Source organism: Podarcis gaigeae (assembly GCF_964106915.1).
Source record: "Podarcis gaigeae genome assembly, chromosome: 1".
Lineage (NCBI taxonomy): Eukaryota > Metazoa > Chordata > Lepidosauria > Squamata > Lacertidae > Podarcis > Podarcis gaigeae.
Window position 1 is genome coordinate 8,535,389 of NC_139678.1, and position 23,840 is coordinate 8,559,228.

A 23,840-nucleotide genomic window follows, 5' to 3' on the forward strand; every position below is an offset into this window, starting at 1 on the left:
AGAAATGGGTAAGAATCATGTCTGGATGTTGCAAAGCAAACCAGCTCTTCCCCTCACCTTCCAGACTCAGACCTGAAATCCAAACCATAAAGCTCAGTAAAGCAGTAAGTCTGGATTTTGGCAAATTCTCTACACGCCTCCACCCCTTTTTAAGCACCTTCCCAAGTTTCAGAAACACAAGGCAGTTGCTTTTTATTGAGTCGCGTCGCACTTCATACAACTAGATCAGTATTGTCTCTACAATGACTGGCAGCAGGTACCCAGGGTTTAAGGCAGGGTTGTCTGATGTTCTTAAGGTTTTGTTAGCGTCAGGGTTGCCATATGTCCTCTTTATCCAGGACACACCCTTCTTTTAATGGGTATGTAAAATGATTCATAGTTAAAAGTAGAAGACGGCAAGTGTGTCCTCTTTTATGCCTTTCAAAACATGGCCACCCTAGATCTTTGTTTGCAGTTGCAAGGTATACCTAAAAATTAAGGCGCTGATGTGATCAACAGATGTTTGCATGCAGGTACACTTTTCAGGGATCTGCGACGGGCCACACCTGAGTGTGCCTTTGTTTAAAATGGCCTTGGAGAAGTGTAGTATTTCAAACTGGTGCCAATGTTTCCTTCAACCCTGCGTTTTTTATCTTGTGAAAAGAAGTGGAGTTGTTCTTCTTCTGCCAGATTCTGCCAGAATAACATGGCAATAAACAAAATGTCTCTTCTTTCTGATTGTTGTTTTCCCCTTTTTAAACTGCTGTGCAGTGCTGCCGCCTCTGGTTTTAAATTATTTTTTTTAATTTATTTTTGCATTTTTTAATTTTTCAGTTGTATGTATGTTTTATCTTTTTTGTTTGTGTATTTGTGTTGTTTTGCCTTCAGGAAAATGCTAGTTAATAGAAGGTGCAGGAAAGAAAATTATTTTAAAAGGAATTACCAATAAGGAGAAATTTCCCAAGCAATAGAACATGTTGGTTCTTTTACATTTCCATTTGTGGCAGCTGTTTTTTTGCTTGTTTGTTTGCAGAGGGGCTAAGAGACCTCAGATGGCAGTCGCCATTGCTCACTTTTGCCTGACACGAGGGCCTGTACTTTTAACAGCTCAATGGCAGGCAGATATTCATCAGGAACAGCATTTCCTGTTGCATCTCCGTCCTGGGGAAACTGCACCAGTTGAATTCCTGTCAACTGTGTTGCTGCTAAAACCCCAGAGTCTCTGTCAAAGAAACAAAGTGGGTACACTAGTGATATTATACTTTACATGGGCTACAGGCACTCTTTCCGGGGGGGGGGGGAATAACAAACGTTTTTCCCAAAATAAGTCCAATTTCGTTATTGCAGGCACAGCCAGGGTGTAGCTTAAAGATGATGACTAATAATAATAATAATAATAATAATAATAATAATAATAATTTATTATTAATACCCCGCCCATCTGGCTGGCTGGGTTTCCCCAGCCACTCTGGGCGGCTCCCAACAAAATATTAAAAACACGAGAAAACATCAGCCATTAAAAACTTCCCTAAACAGGGCTGCCTTCAGATGTGTTCTAAATGTCACATAGTTGTTTATTTCCTTGACATCTGATGGGAGGGCATTCACAGGGCAGGTGCCACTACCGAAAAGGCCCTCTGCCTGGTTCCCTGTAACCTCACTTCTCACAGGGAGCGAACCACCAAAAGGCCCTCAGAGCTGGACTTCAGTGTCCGGGCTGAACAATGGGGGTGGAGACGCTCCTTCAGGTATACTGGGCCCAGGCCGTTAGGGCTTTAAAGGTCAGCACCAACACTTTGAATTGTGCCCAAAAACGTACTGATTGAATATAAGAAGCTCTACAAGCAAAGCAGGTTTTCTACCAATGATGCAAATGCATCAGTACTTCACTTGGGGAAACCCCTGCCACTTTGATAGGCAAGGTGTGTGCACTGGGAGAGCTTCCCTCTTAGAAAGACCACAGAGGAGTATCCTCAGGAATAAGTTGCTGCATTTCTGCCAGGAGGGCAGAATGAGACATGCAGGGGAGGGAATACAATGTTAAGAATGGCGGCGCACAGGCTTTGCATCCTCTGCAATGTTGCTCTGAGGGCCAGTGTTGTTTTCTCTGGCTGTGGAAGGTAGGACTCGAACTGTTGGCTTCAAGTCACAAGAAAGGAGATTCCATCAGGAAGAACTTTCTGAGAGTAAGAGCTGTTCTACAGTGGAACGGTCTCCCACGGGAGGCGGTAGACAATCCTTCCAGGGAGGTTTCCAAGCAGATGTTGGAGGCCCATCTGTCATGGGTGCTTTAGCTGAGATTCCTGCATTCCTGCAGGGGGTTGGACCTGATGACCCTTGGGGTCCCTTCCAACTCTACAATTCTATGATTCTACGAAAGATAGAAGTCTGATAGATGGGCTGGGCCATGAAGGAAGTGTTGGCTATTTGCAGATTAGTTGCACTGCAGAGAGCTTGCTGGGGAGACCACACATTACAAGGAGCACAAAATAACTTTAGCAAGGTTCTAATAACAAAAACAAAAACTCCTTTTACGTTAAATATATCAACAAGCATCAACCAGGGTACTGAGAGAGCGAGGTGCTGCTCTTTATATACTATACCCAATTGCTGACACAGCTTAATTAACAGAACTTAACAGCACCTGCTATACTGCTTCACAGCTGTAAAACTGGGTCACGTTATTTGCTCTGGCCCTTAAAGACATACACATCTTGTGGAACAATAATGAACCTCCACATTTAAAGAGACCATTCAACAGGAAGAAGTCACACACACAAACATTTGCTCTTCTGCAGCAAAGCCGAGCTATTCTATGTGTCAGCAAAGCTCTTGTCAGCAAGCAGTATATCCACTCATCATTCTAGCCCAACACAGATCAACCTGTCACAACGCAGACACCAGTACAGATCAGCCAATCACAATGCCCACACCGATCGACCTATCACAATCTCTGACAGTCTCTGTCAAAGAAACAAAGTGGGTACACTAGTGATATTATACTTTACATGGGCTACAGGCACTCTTTCCGGGGGGGGGGGGGGGAATAACAAACGTTTTTCCCAAAATAAGTCCAATTTCGTTATTGCAGGCACAGCCAGGGTGTAGCTTAAAGATGATGACTAATAATAATAATAATAATAATAATAATAATAATAATAATAATTTATTATTAATACCCCGCCCATCTGGCTGGCTGGGTTTCCCCAGCCACTCTGGGCGGCTCCCAACAAAATATTAAAAACACGAGAAAACATCAGCCATTAAAAACTTCCCTAAACAGGGCTGCCTTCAGATGTGTTCTAAATGTCACATAGTTGTTTATTTCCTTGACATCTGATGGGAGGGCATTCACAGGGCAGGTGCCACTACCGAAAAGGCCCTCTGCCTGGTTCCCTGTAACCTCACTTCTCACAGGGAGCGAACCACCAAAAGGCCCTCAGAGCTGGACTTCAGTGTCCGGGCTGAACAATGGGGGTGGAGACGCTCCTTCAGGTATACTGGGCCCAGGCCGTTAGGGCTTTAAAGGTCAGCACCAACACTTTGAATTGTGCCCAAAAACGTACTGATTGAATATAAGAAGCTCTACAAGCAAAGCAGGTTTTCTACCAATGATGCAAATGCATCAGTACTTCACTTGGGGAAACCCCTGCCACTTTGATAGGCAAGGTGTGTGCACTGGGAGAGCTTCCCTCTTAGAAAGACCACAGAGGAGTATCCTCAGGAATAAGTTGCTGCATTTCTGCCAGGAGGGCAGAATGAGACATGCAGGGGAGGGAATACAATGTTAAGAATGGCGGCGCACAGGCTTTGCATCCTCTGCAATGTTGCTCTGAGGGCCAGTGTTGTTTTCTCTGGCTGTGGAAGGTAGGACTCGAACTGTTGGCTTCAAGTCACAAGAAAGGAGATTCCATCAGGAAGAACTTTCTGAGAGTAAGAGCTGTTCTACAGTGGAACGGTCTCCCACGGGAGGCGGTAGACAATCCTTCCAGGGAGGTTTCCAAGCAGATGTTGGAGGCCCATCTGTCATGGGTGCTTTAGCTGAGATTCCTGCATTCCTGCAGGGGGTTGGACCTGATGACCCTTGGGGTCCCTTCCAACTCTACAATTCTATGATTCTACGAAAGATAGAAGTCTGATAGATGGGCTGGGCCATGAAGGAAGTGTTGGCTATTTGCAGATTAGTTGCACTGCAGAGAGCTTGCTGGGGAGACCACACATTACAAGGAGCACAAAATAACTTTAGCAAGGTTCTAATAACAAAAACAAAAACTCCTTTTACGTTAAATATATCAACAAGCATCAACCAGGGTACTGAGAGAGCGAGGTGCTGCTCTTTATATACTATACCCAATTGCTGACACAGCTTAATTAACAGAACTTAACAGCACCTGCTATACTGCTTCACAGCTGTAAAACTGGGTCACGTTATTTGCTCTGGCCCTTAAAGACATACACATCTTGTGGAACAATAATGAACCTCCACATTTAAAGAGACCATTCAACAGGAAGAAGTCACACACACAAACATTTGCTCTTCTGCAGCAAAGCCGAGCTATTCTATGTGTCAGCAAAGCTCTTGTCAGCAAGCAGTATATCCACTCATCATTCTAGCCCAACACAGATCAACCTGTCACAACGCAGACACCAGTACAGATCAGCCAATCACAATGCCCACACCGATCGACCTATCACAATCCAGATCAATCTATCACAATGCTAGCAGCAACACAGACCACATCATGCCACTTTAAACAGTCATGGCTTCCCCAAAGGAATCCTGGGGGCTGTAGTTTCTTAAGGGTGCTGCAAAATGTTAGATGAGACCGTGTGTTCCCCTCACAGAGGTACATCTCTGAAGCAAAATATCAAAGTTCTTCATATTTATTCCCCAGTACAGTGGTGCCCCACAAGACGAATGCCTCGCAAGACAGAAAACTCACTAGACGAAAGAGTTTTCCGTTTTGGAGGTGCTTCGCAAAACGAATTTCCTATGGGCTTGCTTCGCAAGACGAAAATGTCTTGCGAGTTCCTGCGGGGTTTTTTTCCCTTCCCCCCCCCTTTTTCTAAGACGCTAAGCCGTTTATCCGCTAAAATCCGCTAAGCCACTAATAGCGCTAATCCGCTAAACTGTCAATGGGCTTGCTTCGCAAGACGAAAAAACCGCTAGACGAAGAGAATCACGGAACGGATTCTTTTCGTCTTGCGAGGCACCACTATACTATTTTGTGCCTCGACACTCTCTCTCTCTCTCTCTCTCTCTCTCTCTCTCTCTCTCATTTGCTTCCAAGACAGAATTTGAAACAATGGTTCAAAATGTATTCTGAATTAAGATTTCCAGCCTAACTACCATATTCTTTGTGCATTGTACAAAAGAAGCAAGGAAGAGAATTTGAATATGAAAAGGGAGGACTGGGGAGAGATTAAGTCCTGGAGGCTAAACCATGGTTTGGCTGTGAGATCTGAACCAGTCGAAACTATGCAGGACTTTAGTACATTGCCTTAGAACATCCAAAACCATTTGCCCAGGTAAACATCTACTTTGAGATGCCCTGTTTTGAGAATCCAGACTATAGGTTATTATGATAAAGGAATAGCTCTGCTTCTTAACTGACATATGTACGCTTCTCTAATACAACCTTGGCTGTGAGTCCTGAAAACCTATTCCCTGCCTTGCAGACCTTTTCCCACCTAGTGGGGTTCGGACTGACTCCATCTACAAAAGCTAAGGCTACTGAAGAGGCCAGATAGCATCTTGGTTGCCTCATAGCATAGACCGAGATCATCGAGCCTGAGCTTCCACAGCCGCCACCTGCCATGAACCACCATTGGCAGCAACAGAAGCAGACATGTTCTATGCTTAAGATAATACGTTTTTGTCTCTTGCCAATTATGCTGTTTTAAAATGTGCATACAATATTTGACTTCCTTTAGCAATGCTGTTTTTTGAAATGTTTAAGATTTTTTTGTTAAAATTGCTGCATTGAATGTGCCTTTAATAATATTTATATTTATGTTTATGTTTATGTTTATGTTATTTATACCCCACCCATCTGGCTGGGTTTCCCAGCCACTCTGGGCAACTTACAGCATACATTAAAACATAATCAAACATTAAAAACTTCCTGATAGAGGGCTGCCTTCAGATGTTTTCTAAAAGTTGCATAGTTCTTTATCTCCTTGACATCTGAAGGGAGGGTGTTCCACAGGGAGGGTGCCATGACCAAGAAGGCCCTCTGCCTGTAGTTGACCACCTTTGCAGTATTTTATTTTGAAATTTATAAGATGATACATGAGTTTTGTGTTCATTATGTTGCTTTCAATGTATACTTTATATTTGACTTCCTTCCGGAATGTTTTATTCTGGATTGTTTGGGTTTGATGTTTTAATGCAGGTTGTAAACGACTTTGAGATTTTTTTCTTTCTTAAAAAATATAAAGCAATATACAAACGATAACAATAATAAAATAAGAACAGAGTTTTAGAAAGTATAAGAGTTCAGTTCTGTGCTTTTCATCATTGCCACTGGATGGCAACAAATGCTCAAAAGAAAGAACTAGCTCTGCTGCAAATCTCAGATCTGTTTCCATCTCACCATCACGTTTCGGGGCCTGCGGAAGCAAAACTCATAATAAGGTCACACTGCAAAGTGGCCGGGAGGAAAAAAGGAGACGATGAGCAGCAGTCAGAAAAACAGAGGCAGCTTTCAAAGCTCTGTGCGATGCAACCTTCCCAAATGAGGACATCAGTGGTGTCATAGCTCACATTCTGTTTTGCACTTGCACATTTTAATCTGGATTTGAGATGGCTTGCTTAGGCCTCAAGAACAGGAGTGCCAACTGATAGGCATTTTAATGCATCTATTTGCTGAATAACAGAACACTCGACAGTAAACAGGCTGATTAAATATCTAAGAGTTGGCAACCCTGTTCTCAAGACTTGAGCAAGCCATATTAAATCCACATTAAATTTTGAAGATGCAAAACAATACACAAATACACACACAGAGAGGGAGGAAAGGAGAGGGAAAGATATGCCTCTTGCTTCACCAGGGTTCACCCTCGCCCATCAGATACTTTTGAAAATAATTAATTGTTAACCTGACTCAAGAATGCCCAAATAATCCCGCAAACTGACATCACTGTATTCACTACCATTATACTGATACCCTTTCTGCCTACACTGTGGAGGCAACATAAAATGTCATTCATATTGTTTGAAGAAAAGTGCAAACTGGCTTGGTTTTGAACCACTCTGCCATGGCTGCCTTGCCCCCCAAAGAATTCTGAGAACTGTATTTTAGTGAGAGTTCTGAAGATTCTCTGTTCCATAAAACCACTCTCCCTACCAGAACTATGGTTCCTAACATGTCCAAGTCCCAAACTTGGCATAAACTCTCCCAGGTGTCCTTGGGCCAGCCACCCTCTCTTACAGCCCATCCTATCTTACAAGGCTGGCATGATAAAATGAGGGGACCCCTGACTGTACTGTCTTGAGTTCAATAGAGGAACAGTAGGATTTTAAGAGATGAATAAGGCAGATAGGTAGGTAAGTATTACTCAGTGCTCCTGACTAGTAAATTGGCCAAAGCTGAAATTATCTAACGAAGCTTGAAGCAGTTTACAACAGGAGTGAATTTAGCTCTATTTTTCTCTTTTTATGGGCAAACATAATGGTTTTCATCTTGGCTATGTATCAAGAAAAGCTGACAAATGGTACTGCTGATAACAGGAAAAGCTCCCAGAGTATATTAGGAAATAATGAACAAAAGCTCCAGGGAAATGTAGCGCAGCTGCTGCTTTTATTATTATTATTTTTAAAAATCAGTGTTTATGGACCAGCCAACTCTGAACAATTTTCTTTGTGGGTTTGGTACCTTTCATAGCTTTCTATCTAAACAGAAGCCAAGAGAAACAAGATATGCGCAGCAGAAATTCAACAGAAGTTAACTTTTGGCCAAGGGGGTTCATGTGGGAAGGAAGTTTTTGCCACCCATCTACATGCATGCTAAGGGACTGTCCTGAGCAAGGAAAAGTTGGATCTTCCCATGCACTGTGCATGAGACGAGCAACAGGCTACCAATGGCTACCAACTACAATGGTTATGTACAATCTCCAGTGTGGCTTGAAGGAATCAGAGGCCAGGAGAATGCTATGGCACTTGTGTTCTGCTTGTGGGATTCTCAACAGACAACTGGTTGGCCACTGATAGAACAGGATGCTGGGTTGGATGGGCCTGATCCCGCAGGGCTGTCTTTCTGTTAACGCAGCAGTTTATGCAACGTGGCAGTTTGTGCATTTAGCTAATACAATGGTACCTCTGGTTAAGAACTAAATTCGTTCCGGAGGTCCGTTCTTAACCTGAAACTGTTCTTGTCTTGAGGTACCACTTTAGCTAATGGGGCCTCCCGCTGCTGCCACACAATTTCTGTTCTCATTCTGAGGCAAAGTTCTTAACCCGAGGTACTATTTCTGGGTTAGCGGAGTCTGTAACCTGAAGCGTCTGTAACCCGACGTAATATTAATATTAATAATATGTAATATTACTGTAATATTAAGAGGTGATTTTCCGAAAGGGAACACCATTTGTGGTCAGCATGGGGACGCCTGAAAGTATCTGAGAACGTGTAGAAAGTGGATTGTTTCTATGCTGCAAAAGCAAGTTGCCAACCAACAACAAAAGGAGCTTGGATACAGGCTACATTGAAGACAACACCCATAGTTCATCTCGGTCATAATCAGCTCTGTTTAAGAACTTTTCCCAGCACATGAATGTACTTACCTTGAAGGGAAGGGACGACTCCTAATTCCTCCTGTTTCTGCTACACTGGGTAGCTCCAAACTGTCACACCCATGACACACTTTTAACCCAAAAATGCCTTCAGGAACTCATTTCTTAATCTTTTATCATACAATTGCATAATGGTAGTGGTGCTCCTTTTGCACTAGAGAGGGGCAGTGTACTCAGTAGCGTAGCGTGGGGCAGGGAACACAGGGACAGTCGCCCCAGGTGCAAAATTGTTAGGGACAAAACATTTTAGCACCCTGTGCTGCCTCAATACGGCTGAATACTTCCATTGCTGGACACCATTTAAAACAGCTTCTCCACCCAAACCAGGAATTGACCTCTCCAGACAACCTGTCTCCAGACAAGTTTCTTTCCTCATCTCTGTGGCTGCGATCCAGACACCATTAGGCAGTTGAACGTGTGTGCTTACTCCATCCGTTTCCCTCTCACCCACCCTTTCTGCACAGCCCTGGACACTGGCAAACCATGCTATGCCACAGAGCGTACCAGACAAAGCTAGCTTCCACCAGCCCAGTTCATATTCTGGCCAACGTGCATTCATTTAAAGGATGAACAAACACACATACAAAATTACCTTTCTGCTTATTTAGGAACGGGAGCGGTGGGGAAGGCCAGGGACTCCTTGCCGCCGGGTCTTTGGATGATGGTTTGTTTGTGGCAACAGCTGCTGCCGCCTCGGCCGATTTCTTCTCTGCTACTTTGTCCTTTGTCTCTTCGGCGCCAGCAGCCGAAGCAGGCGTTGGGTCAGGGTTCGCTTTGGGCGAGGTGAAGGAGCACTTCAGGTAGGCGGCAGAGTCTGCGAGATTCTCCCTGTTCATCCTGCTCTCCTTCGAGCTGCTTACGTTGTAATTTGAAGCCCTGGTGTTCTCGTTCCTGGAGTGGCTCTCTTCTTGGATGATGTCCATAATGACGGGCTTCATCAGGGGCGAGTCGTGCTCCCGCTTCGGGCTCTCCTCAGAGGCCGACGAGGCGTCGCACGACTCGATGATGAGCTCGCTGTCCAGTTCGGCCTCACGCTCCTCTCTCAGGATGCTGTACTGTATTGAAGGAGAAGCCGGGGAGGGAGGAGGCCCCCCGGCATGGCTGAAGGTCATGTAATTAGAGTGGAGGACCTCCTCAGCGGCCAGCGGGTCTTCTGAGACCAGCTCTATCTCGGAGTCGCCAGACTCGGCGCTGCTCCCTTCGTTGTCTCCAGGAGGTCCACCGGCTGCAAATTCCGGAAACTTCTTTTTAGGACCTTGCTTGTCTGGCGCAACAGCTGGAGACCTCTGGCCTTCTGGGTGTTCGTGGGAAAAGCCCTTTGCTTCTTTAATGGCACTGATAAGCTCGTCTTCAGACAGGCTTCCCTTACCTTGGGCCTCTGCGCCAGAAGCTTCTGGGGTTTCAAAGGAGATGACCGGGTGGTGGGAGGGATGGAGTGAAGGAGAGCAAAGAAGCAGGGAGGGGAGAAAGTGTGACAGAATAAAAGAGGGAAAGAGAAGGAGAAAACATTAGCAAAAATTGTATTTTGTCTCTTCAGGAAGCAAAGAGCACCTGATAAATATTATTCATAAATCTGTGCTGGAGAAGTTTGAACATTTCCTCAATCTGGTGTTTTGGACTACAGCACTTATCAGGCCCAGCCAGCACAGCTGCACTCAAATTGTAAAGCAGCTTGTTTTGTGTGTAGATAAGAAGGAGTGTTCATTCCGAGACTATTGCAAGTAGGAAGCAGGGTTTCAAAATGTATTACGCTTAGAGATGGGGACAGAAGCATTCAAAGAAGGGTGCTTGGATCTGTGAGACAACTGAGGTGGGCACAGCACTCCACAAGCAGGCCGTTTTGCCCCGATTCTTCTCAAACCCTAAACCTCCTCTTCCTCCACCCCTTAGGCTGCTAGAGCGCCCCCAGGGGAACTCACTTCTTGACCCAAGGGGTCTTCAGTGATGGGGGTGGCTGCTTGCTTCATTCTAGCCATTTTTGGACCTTCATGGTGTGTCTGCTCAAATCCATGGACAACTCTGCTTGAACAGGCAGAGTTGAAGACAGCAACTTTGAAAACAGCTGACAGGGCGAGCAACCATTTCCCCCACGCTTGCAAAATCTCTCGAGCTTTTGCAAGTACTCAAAGAAAGCACTTAAAAACAACAACTCAAGGATGCCAATTGTTTTTTCAGCTAATGTTCATGCATCCCTAATGAGCATGTGGAGAGTTGTTAGGAGAAAACCCTCGCAGAGCTACTGTGGGTATAGGGGGGTACATAAATTTAATAAATACCGTATTTTTCGTCCCATAGGACGCTCCGTCCCATAGGACGTACCTAGTTTTTGGGGTTTTTTGGGTTTTTTGGGTTCCTTTATTTCCCCCCCAAAACCAGGTCGGGGAACAGCGGGATGGCGGCGCTGCGCCTCCCTGCTGTCCCCCGAGCTTGTGGGGCTGGCCGATGTCTGCCCAAAGCGCAGGGCGCTCTGCTTCAGCGCGCCCCACGCTCCGTGCAGCAGGCTGCTATCCAAAGCCTAGGGAGCCCTGTGGGAACTCCCGCAGGGCTCCCCACGCTGCAGATGTCTGCCTGGGGCGCTCTGCTTCAGGGCGCCTTGCGCGCTGGGTGGCAAGTTGCTATCCGCAGCGTGGGGAGCCCTGCGGGAGTTCCCACGGGCTCCCCAGGCTTGCTGATAGCTTCCTGAGGGGTGCGCACCGACCCCTCTCGCTCTCCAAGCTTCAGCGAAAGCCTGTATTCGCCCCATAGGACGCACACAGATTTCCCTTTCATTTTTGGAGGCGAAAAAGTGCGTCCTATAGGAGAAAAATACAGTAATAAAAATCAGTGCTATTTTCTTGAAAGAGAGGTGCTGGAATTCAATATGAACACCTCCTTTGTTCTCTTATGATGGCAGTGGCGCTCACCTGAGAGGTGCCAGAACTCAGTTCCGGTGAGTTCCAGCTGAAAAAAAGTCATGATAATAAAAACAACAACAACACAGTTGTTGTTGTTAGAATTTATATACTGCCCTATACCCACAGGTCTCAGGGCGTTTCACAGGATAAAATCAGAATATAAAACCACAAAATACCACAAATACCACAAATAATCAAATAACAACAACAAGAACAACCCAAGCCCAGTTCCCAGCCCCCTTACATATTACAGTTCCCAAGAATCTTTATAGCACTTCGAATCCCCACAACGGGGTGAGCTCCCGTTGCTCGATCCCTGTTCCTGCCAACCTAGCAGTTCGAAAGTGCAAGTAGATAAATAGGTACCGCTCCGACAGGAAGGTAAACGGCGTTTCCGTGCGCTGCTCTGGTTCACCAGAAGCGGCTTAGTCATGTTGGCCACATGACCCGGAAGCTGTATGCCGGCTCCCTCGGCCAGTAAAGCGAGATGAGCGCCGCAACCCCAGAATCGGCCACAACTGGCCCTAATGGTCAGGGGTCCATTTACCTTTACCTTTTTATGCCACAACTGTTAAAATGGCTATAAAGGTATGGTACGGATGCAATCAGAGTTTGAGTCTTCCCTGCTTCTGAGCTGTAAGAAGTCCAGAGCAATCTTGACACAGGAGAGAGCACTGGACCTTTACCCTGCCTTTGTTACAGCTTTCTGATGTACAATTCTACAGGTATTAATGTGTGCATAGAAGCAAACACCCAGGGAGGCTGTTGTAGTCCCAAAGGAACACCAGGCCCTTGGGAAACAAAATCATCTCTCTGCCCCAAAATCTGTTTTGCTTTAACTATTTATTTTGTGCTCTATGCTGCCAAACCAGGCAGGCTTCTGTCCCGAGTACCAGAAGGTGGCTGTGATTCAAGCCATGCACTCGTTGAGTTTCTTGAGGCTGCCAACTGCCAATTAGTATTTAATTAATTTTAATTTAATTTAATTAATTTTATAATGAAAGATTTTAGAGTGTTGTTTGTGCTGTACTTTTGTACTGTTTTATTGTTGTTAGCCGCCCTGAGCCCGGCTTCGTCTGGGGAGGGCGGGATATAAATAAAAAAAAAATTTTTTTAAATTTATTTTAGTATCCTCCGTCAATGAGAATGCTACACCAAATCTAGGACGGCACAATATATCAATATGTCGCCCCGAACCAGTGTGAAGTCTGGATCGTGATATCGGGTTCATAATTTTTGATCTGGCAATGTATATAGCGAACCATGATGTGTGTGTGTGTGCGCGTGCGCTATGCAAAAATCACACTGTGGGGAAAACCATGAAGCCAGCCAATGCTTCTCTCGATTCCTGCAGCCGCTGTTAATCCTGCCGACTAAGCTCTCCCTTACCTCATTCAGGAAGCAGCAAATCACAAGAGCAGGCGCCGGCAAAAATCACGATGCAGGGAACATCAGGAAGGCAGCCAATGCCTCCATATAACTCCATCCTTATTTCAGACATTGTGATATGTCGTGATGTTTAGCTGGTGATATACCATAAGGCTAAAAACCAGATATTGCCCAGCCCTACTGTTTGCCTCTACATAGCTCCATCCTTATATCGGACACTGTGATATACCGTGATGTTTAATAATAATAATAATAATAATTTTTTATTTATACCCCGCCCTCCCCAGCCAAGGCCGGGCTCAGAGCGGCTTACAAGCAATAATAAAAACAAGATGAATGATTACAAACTTAAAAACAAAAATAAAACACAACAATTAAAATAATGGAACATTAAAATATTAAAATGTAGCCTCATCGCAGGAGGAGAAGGAACAGAAGGGGAAAAAAGAGAGGGGGGGGAGGGAGGGAATCAAACTGGCTCCAAGCCAAAGGCCAGGCGGAACAACTCTGTCTTACAGGCCCTGCGGAAAGAAATCAGATCCTGCAGGGCCCTGGTCTCGTGAGGCAGAGCGTTCCACCAGGCCGGAGCCAGAGTTGAAAAGGCCCTGGCTCTGGTCGAAGCCAATCTAACTTCCTTAGGGCCCGGGACCACTAGGGTGTTGTTATTTATGGACCTTGAGGCTCTCCGTGGGACATACCAGGAGAGGCGGTCCCGGAGGTACGAGGGTCCTAGGCCGTGAAGGGCTTTAAAGGTCAAAAGCAGCACCTTAAATCTGATCCTGTACTCCACCGGGAGCCAGTGCAGCTTGAAAAGCACTGGGTGAATATGCTCCCATGGCAGAGACCCCGTGAGGAGCCTCACTGCAGCATTCTGCACCCACTGGAGTTTCTGGGACAGCTTCAAGGGCAGCCCCGCATAGAGCGAATTACAGTAGTCAAGCCTGGAGATGACCATCGCATGGATCACTGTGGCCAGGTCGGGGCGGGAAAGGTAAGCTGGTGATATATTGTGATGTTGAAAACCAGATACTGGCCACCTCTCACCATACCCCAAAGGGAAGGCTAGAAGGGCATTCTCAAGACCCTTTAGTTCTCACGCCTGACTCAGCCCACTCAGAAGCATCTGTGACAATGATGCAAATGGCCTTAATTCCATGCAAGCTTCAGCCCCAGAAAAACTCCCACATGGGGATCAGTGCTTAATATATATACCACAGAGCCACATGGACCACAACTGCTTCACACCGAAACAAATAATCCCCACAGAAAGATGTATTTATATCCATGCTACAAAGTAAAGGTAAAGGTAAAGGGACCCCTGACCATTAGGTCCAGTCATGACCGACTCTGGGGTTGTGGCGCTCATCTCGCTTTATTGGCCGAAGGAGCCAGCGTACAGCTTCCGGGTCATGTGGCCAGCATGACTAAGCTGCTTGTGGCGAACCAGAGCAGCGCACGGAAACGCCGTTTACCTTACCGCCGGAGTGGTACCTATTTATCTACTTGCACTTTGACGTGCTTTTGAACTGCTAGGTTGGCAGGAGCAGGGAACAAGCAACAGGAGCTCACCCCATCGCGGAGATTCGAACCGCCGACCTTCTGATCGGCAAGTCCTAGGCTCTGTGGTTTAACCCACAGCACCACCCACGTCCCTAGTACAAGGAGTCTTTACCTGTCCCTGAAGAAGGTGGTGTAATAGAGCCTGGGCTATCATCTTCTGGCTCAGACACCGTCACCGTGGGAACCACTTCGTGGCTTGGTTTGAGGCCTGCCTCTTGCTTTTCTGGGGTTTTCTCCTTTGCAGCAGGCCCCTCTAAGGTTTCTATCTCAGTCAGAGTAATCTTGACAGGCGCTGTTACCGTGGGGTGGCGTTGCTGGTCGCCAAATGTCTCAGATGGAAAAGTTGACCCCTCAAATAAGCCTGGCTCTTTGGCCCCAGGTTTCCCCTCAAAAACTGTCCCTTTAGGTCCAGCAATATCCTCCAGGTGTTTATTATTCAAGCTCGGAGGCCCCACATCTCCCAAGCCTGTGTCACACCTCTCTTGACATTTGATCTCTTCCGATCGACTGATGTCCATGTATTTATAAGCGTCCGACTTCATTTGCTCCATGGGATCAGCAAAGGTTTTGGTGACGTCGCTGGATTCTGCCGGGGTCATCTCGATCCCCGAATCGGAGCTAAACAGGCCACGGGACTCGAACACAGTCCCATCCTGGGTGTGAAATCCTTCCGTGCTGTCTGAAGTCGTAACCTGGCTTCCTGCTTTGGGCAGGTTGCCGGTGAAGTAAGAGGAATCCTGAGATGCATAGAAGTCATCAGAAATCAGGGAAGTGTAAAAGGAGCCATTGCCCCTTTCTGATGTCTTGGAAGAGCTGTAATCATAGAAGTGAGAAGCCGCCATGCCTCCTAAAACAAACACAGAAATAAGGTTTAGTGTGTGAGAGAAGGGACCCTGCTATCCTCCCTGTAAAGACTAACCATATATGTGTGTATGTATTTATAATTTTTATTAAATTTTCTGTATTACAATTTAAAATACTCATTTTACATCCTTAAGATATCAATGACTTCCCTTCTTCTCTTTCCATGGTTCATTTTACATATCATAAATACCTGCATATTTTACAAAAACTATACTAATCATTATTCCATTATTGCATCCATCAAAACATATTTGAACTGTTGAATTTATCTTAATGTTGCCAGCGTTTTCAGCTGTACACAATTATTTCCCATATATTCAATAAACGTTTTCCAATCTTCTCTAAACGTATGTTCGTCTTGTTCGCTTATTCTATATGTTAAGCCTGCAAGTTGTGCATATCCTGTCAACTTAAGTTGCCATTCTTCTTTGGTTTGGACTACTCTCGTTTTCCATTTTGGGGCTAACGAAACATGGGCCGCAGTTGTAGCATACATAAATAACCTCTTCTTACACCTGGGAATTTCAGTCTGAATTATCCCCAACAGAAAGGACTCTGGGTTTGGGGGGGAAAGTACTTTTAAACATTTTAAAACATTTTTTTTACAATGCAAAAAAAATTGTAAAGACTAACCCTTCACCATCATGTCAATGGATGGGTTTGAACATCATGGTCAGCCAGAGTTGCTGTCTTACCATGGTTTACTGAACAGCATGTTGGTCCAGGGTGCATGATGGCACCCCCATCACTCCTCCCCTTGTGCAAGTGGGAGAAACCTCACTTAAGCTTGATTTCCTGTGATGTCCTAAGCCAGGATTCTCATCTGCCGTTCCTTAAAATGCCAGGATTCAAAAGCTAACAATAAACCGTGGTTGAAGGCTAGCTAGCTATTCTGGCTTGTTAAAGGTAAAGGTAAAGGTACCCCTGCCCGTACGGGCCAGTCTTGCCAGACTCTGGGGTTGTGCGCCCATCTCACTTAAGAGGCCAGGGGCCAGCGCTGTCCGGAGACACTTCCGGGTCACGTGGCCAGCGTGACATCGCTGCTCTGGCGAGCCAGAGCTGCAAACGGAAACGCCGTTTACCTTCCCGCCAGTAAGCGGTCCCTATTTATCTACTTGCACCCGGGGTGCTTTCGAACTGCTAGGTTGGCAGGTGCTGGGACCGAGCAACGGGAGCGCACCCCGCAGCGGGGATTCGAACCACCGACCTTTCGATCGGCAAGTCCTAGGCGCTGAGGCTTTAACCCACAGCGCCACCCGCGTCCCATATTCTGGCTTGTTAGGGAGCAGCAAACCAGGATCCCAGGTTCAGACGTAACAGGCAACCGAGCTCAATTGCGGCTTCTTGTTTGTTTCTTCCACTTGCACCAGGGAAGGAGCAAAGCAGGAAGAATCAGGGGGCGTGCACCACCAGCATGCTGATAATTCCCACGAAATATGTCCGCACGTTCATCATTTCCAATAATCTCCATGCTGGTATATAGACACAGGGGGAGACTATGCCAAAACCAACCAACCAGAAAAGAGCTGATGTTCTCAAGAAGGTATCCACTTAGCTCATGGGAGTTAAATCTTTGTTCACTGCTCTATGGTGGCCTCCACAACCTGGTGCCTCCACATGTTGAACTACAAATACTTTCTCTCGCTCTCTTTGTAGCAGCATCACTGCCACAAGGCAGAGCTTTTTAGAAAACTCAAGACAGAAAGATCTCCTTTGATAACCCTGCTCATAACAATGGTAGGGCTGTATAAGGAGTTGGTAGAACTAGGATGCACATGAACAAAGGTCATGCCTACAGGCCAGTGGTGGCCAAATAACCTCTTGTGTGGCTACCAAGTCTTTCTTTCTGAACCATGCGTATTTTGGCTACTGGAGACTGCGCATTCAGACCCCTTGCCTACCCCAGCTGCACCAAATCTCCCCGAAGTCATTACTACTAGTCTCTAGCATGCTTTTCAAGAAACAGAAGTCCTATCTTCCATGGCTGGGGCTCCTGGGAGTTCAAAACCTCTGGAGGGTACCAGGCCGATGAATACTGGGTTAGAAAATGCAATCAGTTTATTGGGCTTAAGGGCTTAAGAAATCAAATTTACATGCTGCTGTACCCCAGTAGATGGTGCTCTTAGTCTTGGTTCAGTGCTTGGGGGGGGGGGGCAGTGCAGGTATGCACTATTCATACACCTGCCTGAAATGCTTGCCTCAGCAGAGAGCTCTCTGTTGTAGCAGCCAGGTTACAAACAGGCCCCGATATGCGAAAATGATAACCACGTTGAGATTTTAAATCTGGGAATTGTTGTGAACCGATGAGGCTGAAGGAAGGAGAGGGGGGTGCATGCTTGGGCTTGTTCACACTTCCTTCTGTGCCACATTCCTAGGCACAGATCTGGCGACAGGAGCAAGCCACAACAGGGTGCACCCCTCACACATAGGAAAAGAGGAGGAACCCAGAACAATGGCGTGCAAGGCCTTATAGCTCCTAGGTCCCTTCACGGCCTAGGACCATCGTACCTACGGGACCGCCTTTCCCGGTATGCCCCACGGAGAGCCTCAAGGTCCATAAATAGCAACACCCTAGTGGTCCTGGGCCCTAAGGAAGTTAGATTGGCTTCAACCAGAGCCAGGGCCTTTTCAACTCTGGCCTCAGCCTGGTGGAACGCTCTGTCTCATGAGACTAGGGCCCTGTGGGATCTGATTTCTTTCCGCAGGGCCTGTAAGACAGAGTTGTTCCGCCTGGCCTTTGGCTTGGAGCCAATTTGATTCCCTCCCCCTCTTTTTTCCCTTTCTCCTCCTGTGATGAGGCTGCATTTTAATGTTTCAAAATTTTAATGTTGTATTTTAATCTTGTTTTTAAGTTGTATTCATTCAACTTTTTTTAATTATTGCTTGTTAGCTGCCCTGAGCCCGGCCTTGGCTGGGGAGGGCAGGGTATAAATAAAAATTATTATTATTATTATTATATAGACATTTTGAAATGTCTGTAGATCAAGACCACCCCCAGAAACATCATACATACATCACAGAAGGGGTGTAGCTCAAGACCACCACCCCAGATACAACATACCTATATCACAGAAAAGGCGGTCTAAAACAGAAATTTGAATGTTGCTTATCTCCTGTCTGACAGGTTACTTGATTGGATGCACTGAGCAAGTGGAATTAACTCTTTCTTAGCAAAACCAGGATCTGCACAGGAGTGTCAGGCCTAATCAGCACAACAACCCATCTCCGGCAGGTCTTGCCCCCATGAAGCAGTTGCTGAGGTTCAAAGGCCTTGCAACTCCACAGCTGCCTAAGTCCCCTCCTCTTCAGGGTTCCCCCCCCCAAGCAAGTGGAAACTGGGTGCCACCAACCTCTCCTCCACCCTTTCCATGCCTCTCCTGGTTCTGGGAGACAAATAATAATAATAATAATAATAATAATAATAATAATAATAATAATAATTTATTAATTATACCCCGCCCATCTGGCTGTTTCCTCAGCCACTCTGGGCAGCTCCCAATCGAGTGTTAAAAACAATACAGCATTAAATATTAAAAACTTCCCTAAACAGGGCTGCCTCCAGATGTTTTCTAAAAGTCAGATAGTTGTTTATTTCCTTGACAGCTGATGGGAGGGTGCCACTACTGAGAAGGCCCTCTGCCTGATTCCCTGTGACCTCACTTCTCGCAGGGAGGGAACCGCCAGAAGGTCCTCAGAGCTGGACCTCAGTGTCCGGGCAGAGCGATGGGGATGGAGACGCTCCTTCAGGTATACTGGACTGAGGCCGTTTAGGGCTTTAAAGGTCAGCACCAACACTTTGAATTGTGCTCAGAAACGTACTGGGAAGGGGAGCTCACCACAGCAGGAGGGGAAATCACCACTATTCGTCACCTGTCTGATTCACCTCTGCCTCTTGACCTCTCTCCTCCCATCCTCCTGCTTCAGCTTCTTCCTCTGATTCCGGACTGCTCTCTGCCACAGACTCTCCCTGCTCACTCAGCCCTGTTACCTCTTCAGCTTCCGACACCTTCTCTTCCCCCTCTTCTCCCTCTGACGACTCATCGTTGTCCAACTACCACTCCCCCGGCTCTGAGCCTTCTTCCCTTGGGGGTTTCCCAGCTGGTTCCCCCACAGACACCTCTCTGCGTCCAACCAGCCCATGACATCAACCCAATATCTTTCACACAAAGCGCCCCACACGGCCAAATAAATTGTTCCGAACTGGGAACCAATGAAGCAGACCGCTATTTTTAGTGATCCCTGTTTCACTACAGTGGTACCTCTGGTTACGTACTTAATTCGTTCCAGAGGTCTGTTCTTAACCTGAAACTGTTCTTAACCTGAAGCACCACTTTTGCTAATGGGGCCTCCTGCTGCTGCCGCGCCGCCAGAGCACGATTTCTGTTCTCATCCTGAAGCAAAGTTCTTAACCCGAAGTACTATTTCTGGGTTAGCGGAGTCCGTAACCTGAAGCGTATGTACCCTGAAGCATATGTAACCCGAGGTACCACTGTATTTTGCAAATGAAGTACCCTGTCTTGGCAGCAGCAGCAACAATAGCAGCATTTTCTGGCTGCACAGTCAGAGCCCATCCCGATCAAGGACAAAAATAAGGATCCAGGATTACTGAGCAGAGATTACAGACTGTGATTCAGCAATCACCCCTCTCACACAGCTGGCTCACAGAGGGCCTGCAGGCTTTTTTCTTCAGCAGACAGCCAGGCAGGAGGGGAAGTGGATGTTAGTCCTCAAAGTCAAATGATTGCATAAGTTTCTTCAACCCTTTAAGCTTCTCCCCATATGCAAGGGCCAAACTAGGTTTGTACATACTGCAAACGTATATATGTACATACACAGGTTCTCTGCTTAAGCGCCTCCATTGCTTTAGAGGGCAGGGAGCATCACTCTGTGGCAAAGGACATGCTGTCTGAGCTGAAGATCCCACACTAGGTTAGGAACACAGGAAGCTGTCCTATGCCAGACCATCTTAACTCAATATTGTCTACACTGACTGGCAGCAGCCCTCCAAGATTTCAGGCAGACTCGGCTCTGCATTTCATTTCCTTCTGAACTCAGGTTGCAAGACACACCGTGCATTTAAAGCACAATTAAAGCACCCACTCACCCAGGAATCTGGAGAAATTTTGCTTTAAGGGTGCTGGGAATTGCAGCTCTGTAAGGGGGTGAACTACAGCTCCCAAGCTTCTTAGGGGGGTGCTATGAATTCAATTCAGTTCAATTTATTGTACATAGCCAAAGGCCTTCAGAATGAACATCAGAGGGCAAAAAGCAACACATTCCTCTAAAATCACACGTGAGTCTAAAAAAGTCCACAGCACAAAATGTTTAAAATTATAATGTATTAATACAACTAGAGCAAAGCTTCTTAGCTGCCAAAGCAAATTTGGCTACCAGGCGTGTAACATGTGCATATTTATTGGCTAAGAGGTCAACGATCACTTCCTGGAGCGATTGATCCAAGAACCATTAAAGAATAGGAGATTTTTAAAAATATATAAAGGGCAAATCAACATCAGTGCACGATATCCTCAACCTGATTACATCCGTAAATGCATTTCCGTTCCATAGGAGCTATTCCAAGGTATTTCCCCGCTAAGTACACTGAGGGCATCTGCTGAAACCTACGTTCCACAAAGGCCCTACGTAATTACGGAAATGTCAGTGTCTCAAGGAGGCAAGGCCTTGAATGGTTGCCCTTAATCTGAGGGTACCAAACAGAGTAGGGCAGCAATAATGCATGCTCTGTCTTGGTTGGCGTCATGGCCCAATTCCTAAATTCACACGAATTAAGGGACAAATATTCCTCCATTTGAATATTATAATCCCCAAAATTGTCTTGAGAGTTTAGTGGGAGTATGGTCCTCAAAGGCATTTGGTGTATGCCAGTACGTGGATCAATTCTGGCTGCCGGGTGCTTTAAATGCATGGTGTGTACACAGCCTCATTATTTACAACCCTCCCCAATCATGTATATATGAATCTGCAACTCCAGATAACACTTCGTGCATCAGATTTAAGCTACCGCAAGGTTCCTTTCGCTGCAAGAGATTAACACAGCAGCTGACCTGGAAATTGCTCTCAAATTGCTGGTACCCTCCATGAGAGCTAGAAGCATGAACTGCCAGCAAAGAAAGCACATGCACAAAGTGGCTTTGCAAAGAAAGCTGTCCTGGGGCCAGTGACAACAAGCCTCAGCTGTGCTGAGGCGACACTCGGCCCCTAGACTGCAGTCGCAGCTTGCGGTTGCTGTTTTGAAAGCACGGGTTTAGGTTCCCAGGATGCCACGAGTCATTCTAGCTGCAAACTCAGAAAACAGCTCATCGCCTCGATAACAAGGCTCCAGGCTTTATAGGAAAACTGAACCGACACACCTTCTGAATAGGCATGGGGAATAGATAGGCACCGGGGGCGGTGGCAGCAGAGAGGAGGGAGCTAGTGGTTTAGAAAAACAGCATAGCGCAAGATATTTGTCATATGGATAATAACAATGCTGTCAGCAGCAAGGGCACTGTGGGCCTCGGGGATATTCAGTTATCTCTCTGAAGGTTCTTCATCTCGAAAGAGTGGGTGAGACTCCCTGGCCTATTTGCAAGCCGGAATGAGAGTAAATTCGGTGTTTTGCCAGAGCTGGAGGTAAAATCCATCAACTGGCTCACCTTGATTTTTAACACCTTATCGGCAACCGTCTGTCTTTATAAGATGACGGATTTACAGCTTTCCTCGGAGCAACAGCAGGGACAAAAGTTGCACCTACACTATTTTGTTGTTTAGTTGTTTAGTCGTGTCCGACTCTTCGTGACCCCATGGACCAGAGCACACCAGGCACTCCTGTCTTCCACTGCCTCCCGCAGTTTGGTCAAACTCATGCTGGTAGCTTCCAGAACACTATCCAACCATCTCATCCTCTGTTGTCCCCTTCTCCTTGTGCCCTCCATCTTTCCCAACATCAGGGTCTTTTCCAGGGAGGCTTCTCTTCTCATGAGGTGGCCAAAGTATTGGAGCCTCAGCTTCAGGATCTGTCCTTCCAGTGAGCACTCAGGGCTGATTTCCTTCAGAATGAATCAGTTTGATCTTCTTGCAGTCCATGGGACTCTCAAGAGTCTCCTCCAGCACCATAATTCAAAAGCATCAATTCTTTGGCGATCAGCCTTCTCTATGGTTCAGCTCTCACTTCCATACATCACTACTGGGAAAACCATGGCTTTAACTAGACAGACCTTTGTGGCAAGGTGATGTCTCTGCTTTTTAAGATGCTGTCACTCCAGTATCCCTGCCAAGAAAACTCCATGGACAAAGACAACAGGCACCTACACTACGGGCAGCTTAATGGCCACTCTGTACCTCCAGGGGCATCCTAGGAATTATAGTTCTGTTAGGAGCGTGGCGAAGGATCTGTAAGAGAAAAAATGTAGACGCCTTTGCCAAACTATGACTCCTAGCATTCGGGGGGGGGGGGTTGTGTATAAGTTGACCATATGGCCAGTTTTACAGAGGACAGTATCCTCTGGAGAAGTCCTCTATTTGAAAGGGCAAGAGGCATTCTCACAGAAAAACCTGGGGCTTTTTTATTAGGTATTTTATGTGCAGAGATACCAAAGGAGCAGAAACGATTATTTATGTATGCAACGACAGCAGCATGGATACTACCGGCCAAGAGATGGAAAGAAGATAAAGTCTCGACCGGAGACAAGCAGTTGATGAAGATGATGGACTCCGTCGAAATGGCGAAATTGACCAGGAAAATCAGAAACCAGGAAGAAAAGAACTTTAAGAATGAATGGGGAAAATTTACAGTGTACTTAAGAGAACACTGTAAAGAACTAAAAACTTTGGCAGGATTTGAGTAATGCTTGTAATGTACTGAAAACTATGGTAAAAATGGATTATTATTTTTAAAAATAGAGAAAATAAGTGAAGCAGCTGAAAAGAAGATTGATAATGGTAACCATGGAAGAGCAGAGGGGAGTTGAGGGCTTCAGGGAATGCTAAATGATGATGTTGATGTTTAATGTTTGAATTTAAATTTGCAATGCAGAACTCAATAGAAAAGATTTGACAAAGAAAAAGATCAATTTTCACAGTACTGGGAGACATCTAGGCAAAAACACTTGATTTGCTTCAAGTAAGCAAAAGATTCCACGAGTTGAACTAAGAGATTAGGTTGTAGGAAGTGTATCAGAGGCAAGTTGATGTCGGAAATTGGTTATGACTTGAAGGCAGACCTCAATGAACACAAGCAGATTTGGGATTGTCCCTAGCTAAACTGCGCAGATAAGGTATCTGGATAGCTTTTTCTTCTCAGAAAATGGTAAGAATTAAAGTGGACCGAATTAAGACTAAGATGCAAAGGCCCTTTACAAATC

The 23,840-nt window shown here is 46.0% G+C and overlaps 1 protein-coding gene across 3 annotated transcripts in view; it reads right to left on the reverse strand.

The window, feature by feature from the left end:
* The window catches only part of RTN1 (reticulon 1), a 139,466-nt gene that overhangs the window by 55,784 nt on the left and 59,842 nt on the right, over positions 1-23,840 (reverse strand). For all 3 annotated transcript variants that reach the window (XR_014562776.1, XM_083733761.1, XM_083733762.1), the window contains exons 2-3: positions 14,726-15,460; positions 9,363-10,163 (exon numbers count right to left, since the gene is read on the reverse strand). Coding sequence is in view for 2 of the 3 variants with exons in the window: in XM_083733761.1 (XP_083589887.1) it covers positions 9,363-10,163; positions 14,726-15,460 (1,536 nt within the window). In the remaining variant the exon portion in view is untranslated. The remainder of the gene's footprint in view (positions 1-9,362; positions 10,164-14,725; positions 15,461-23,840) is intronic.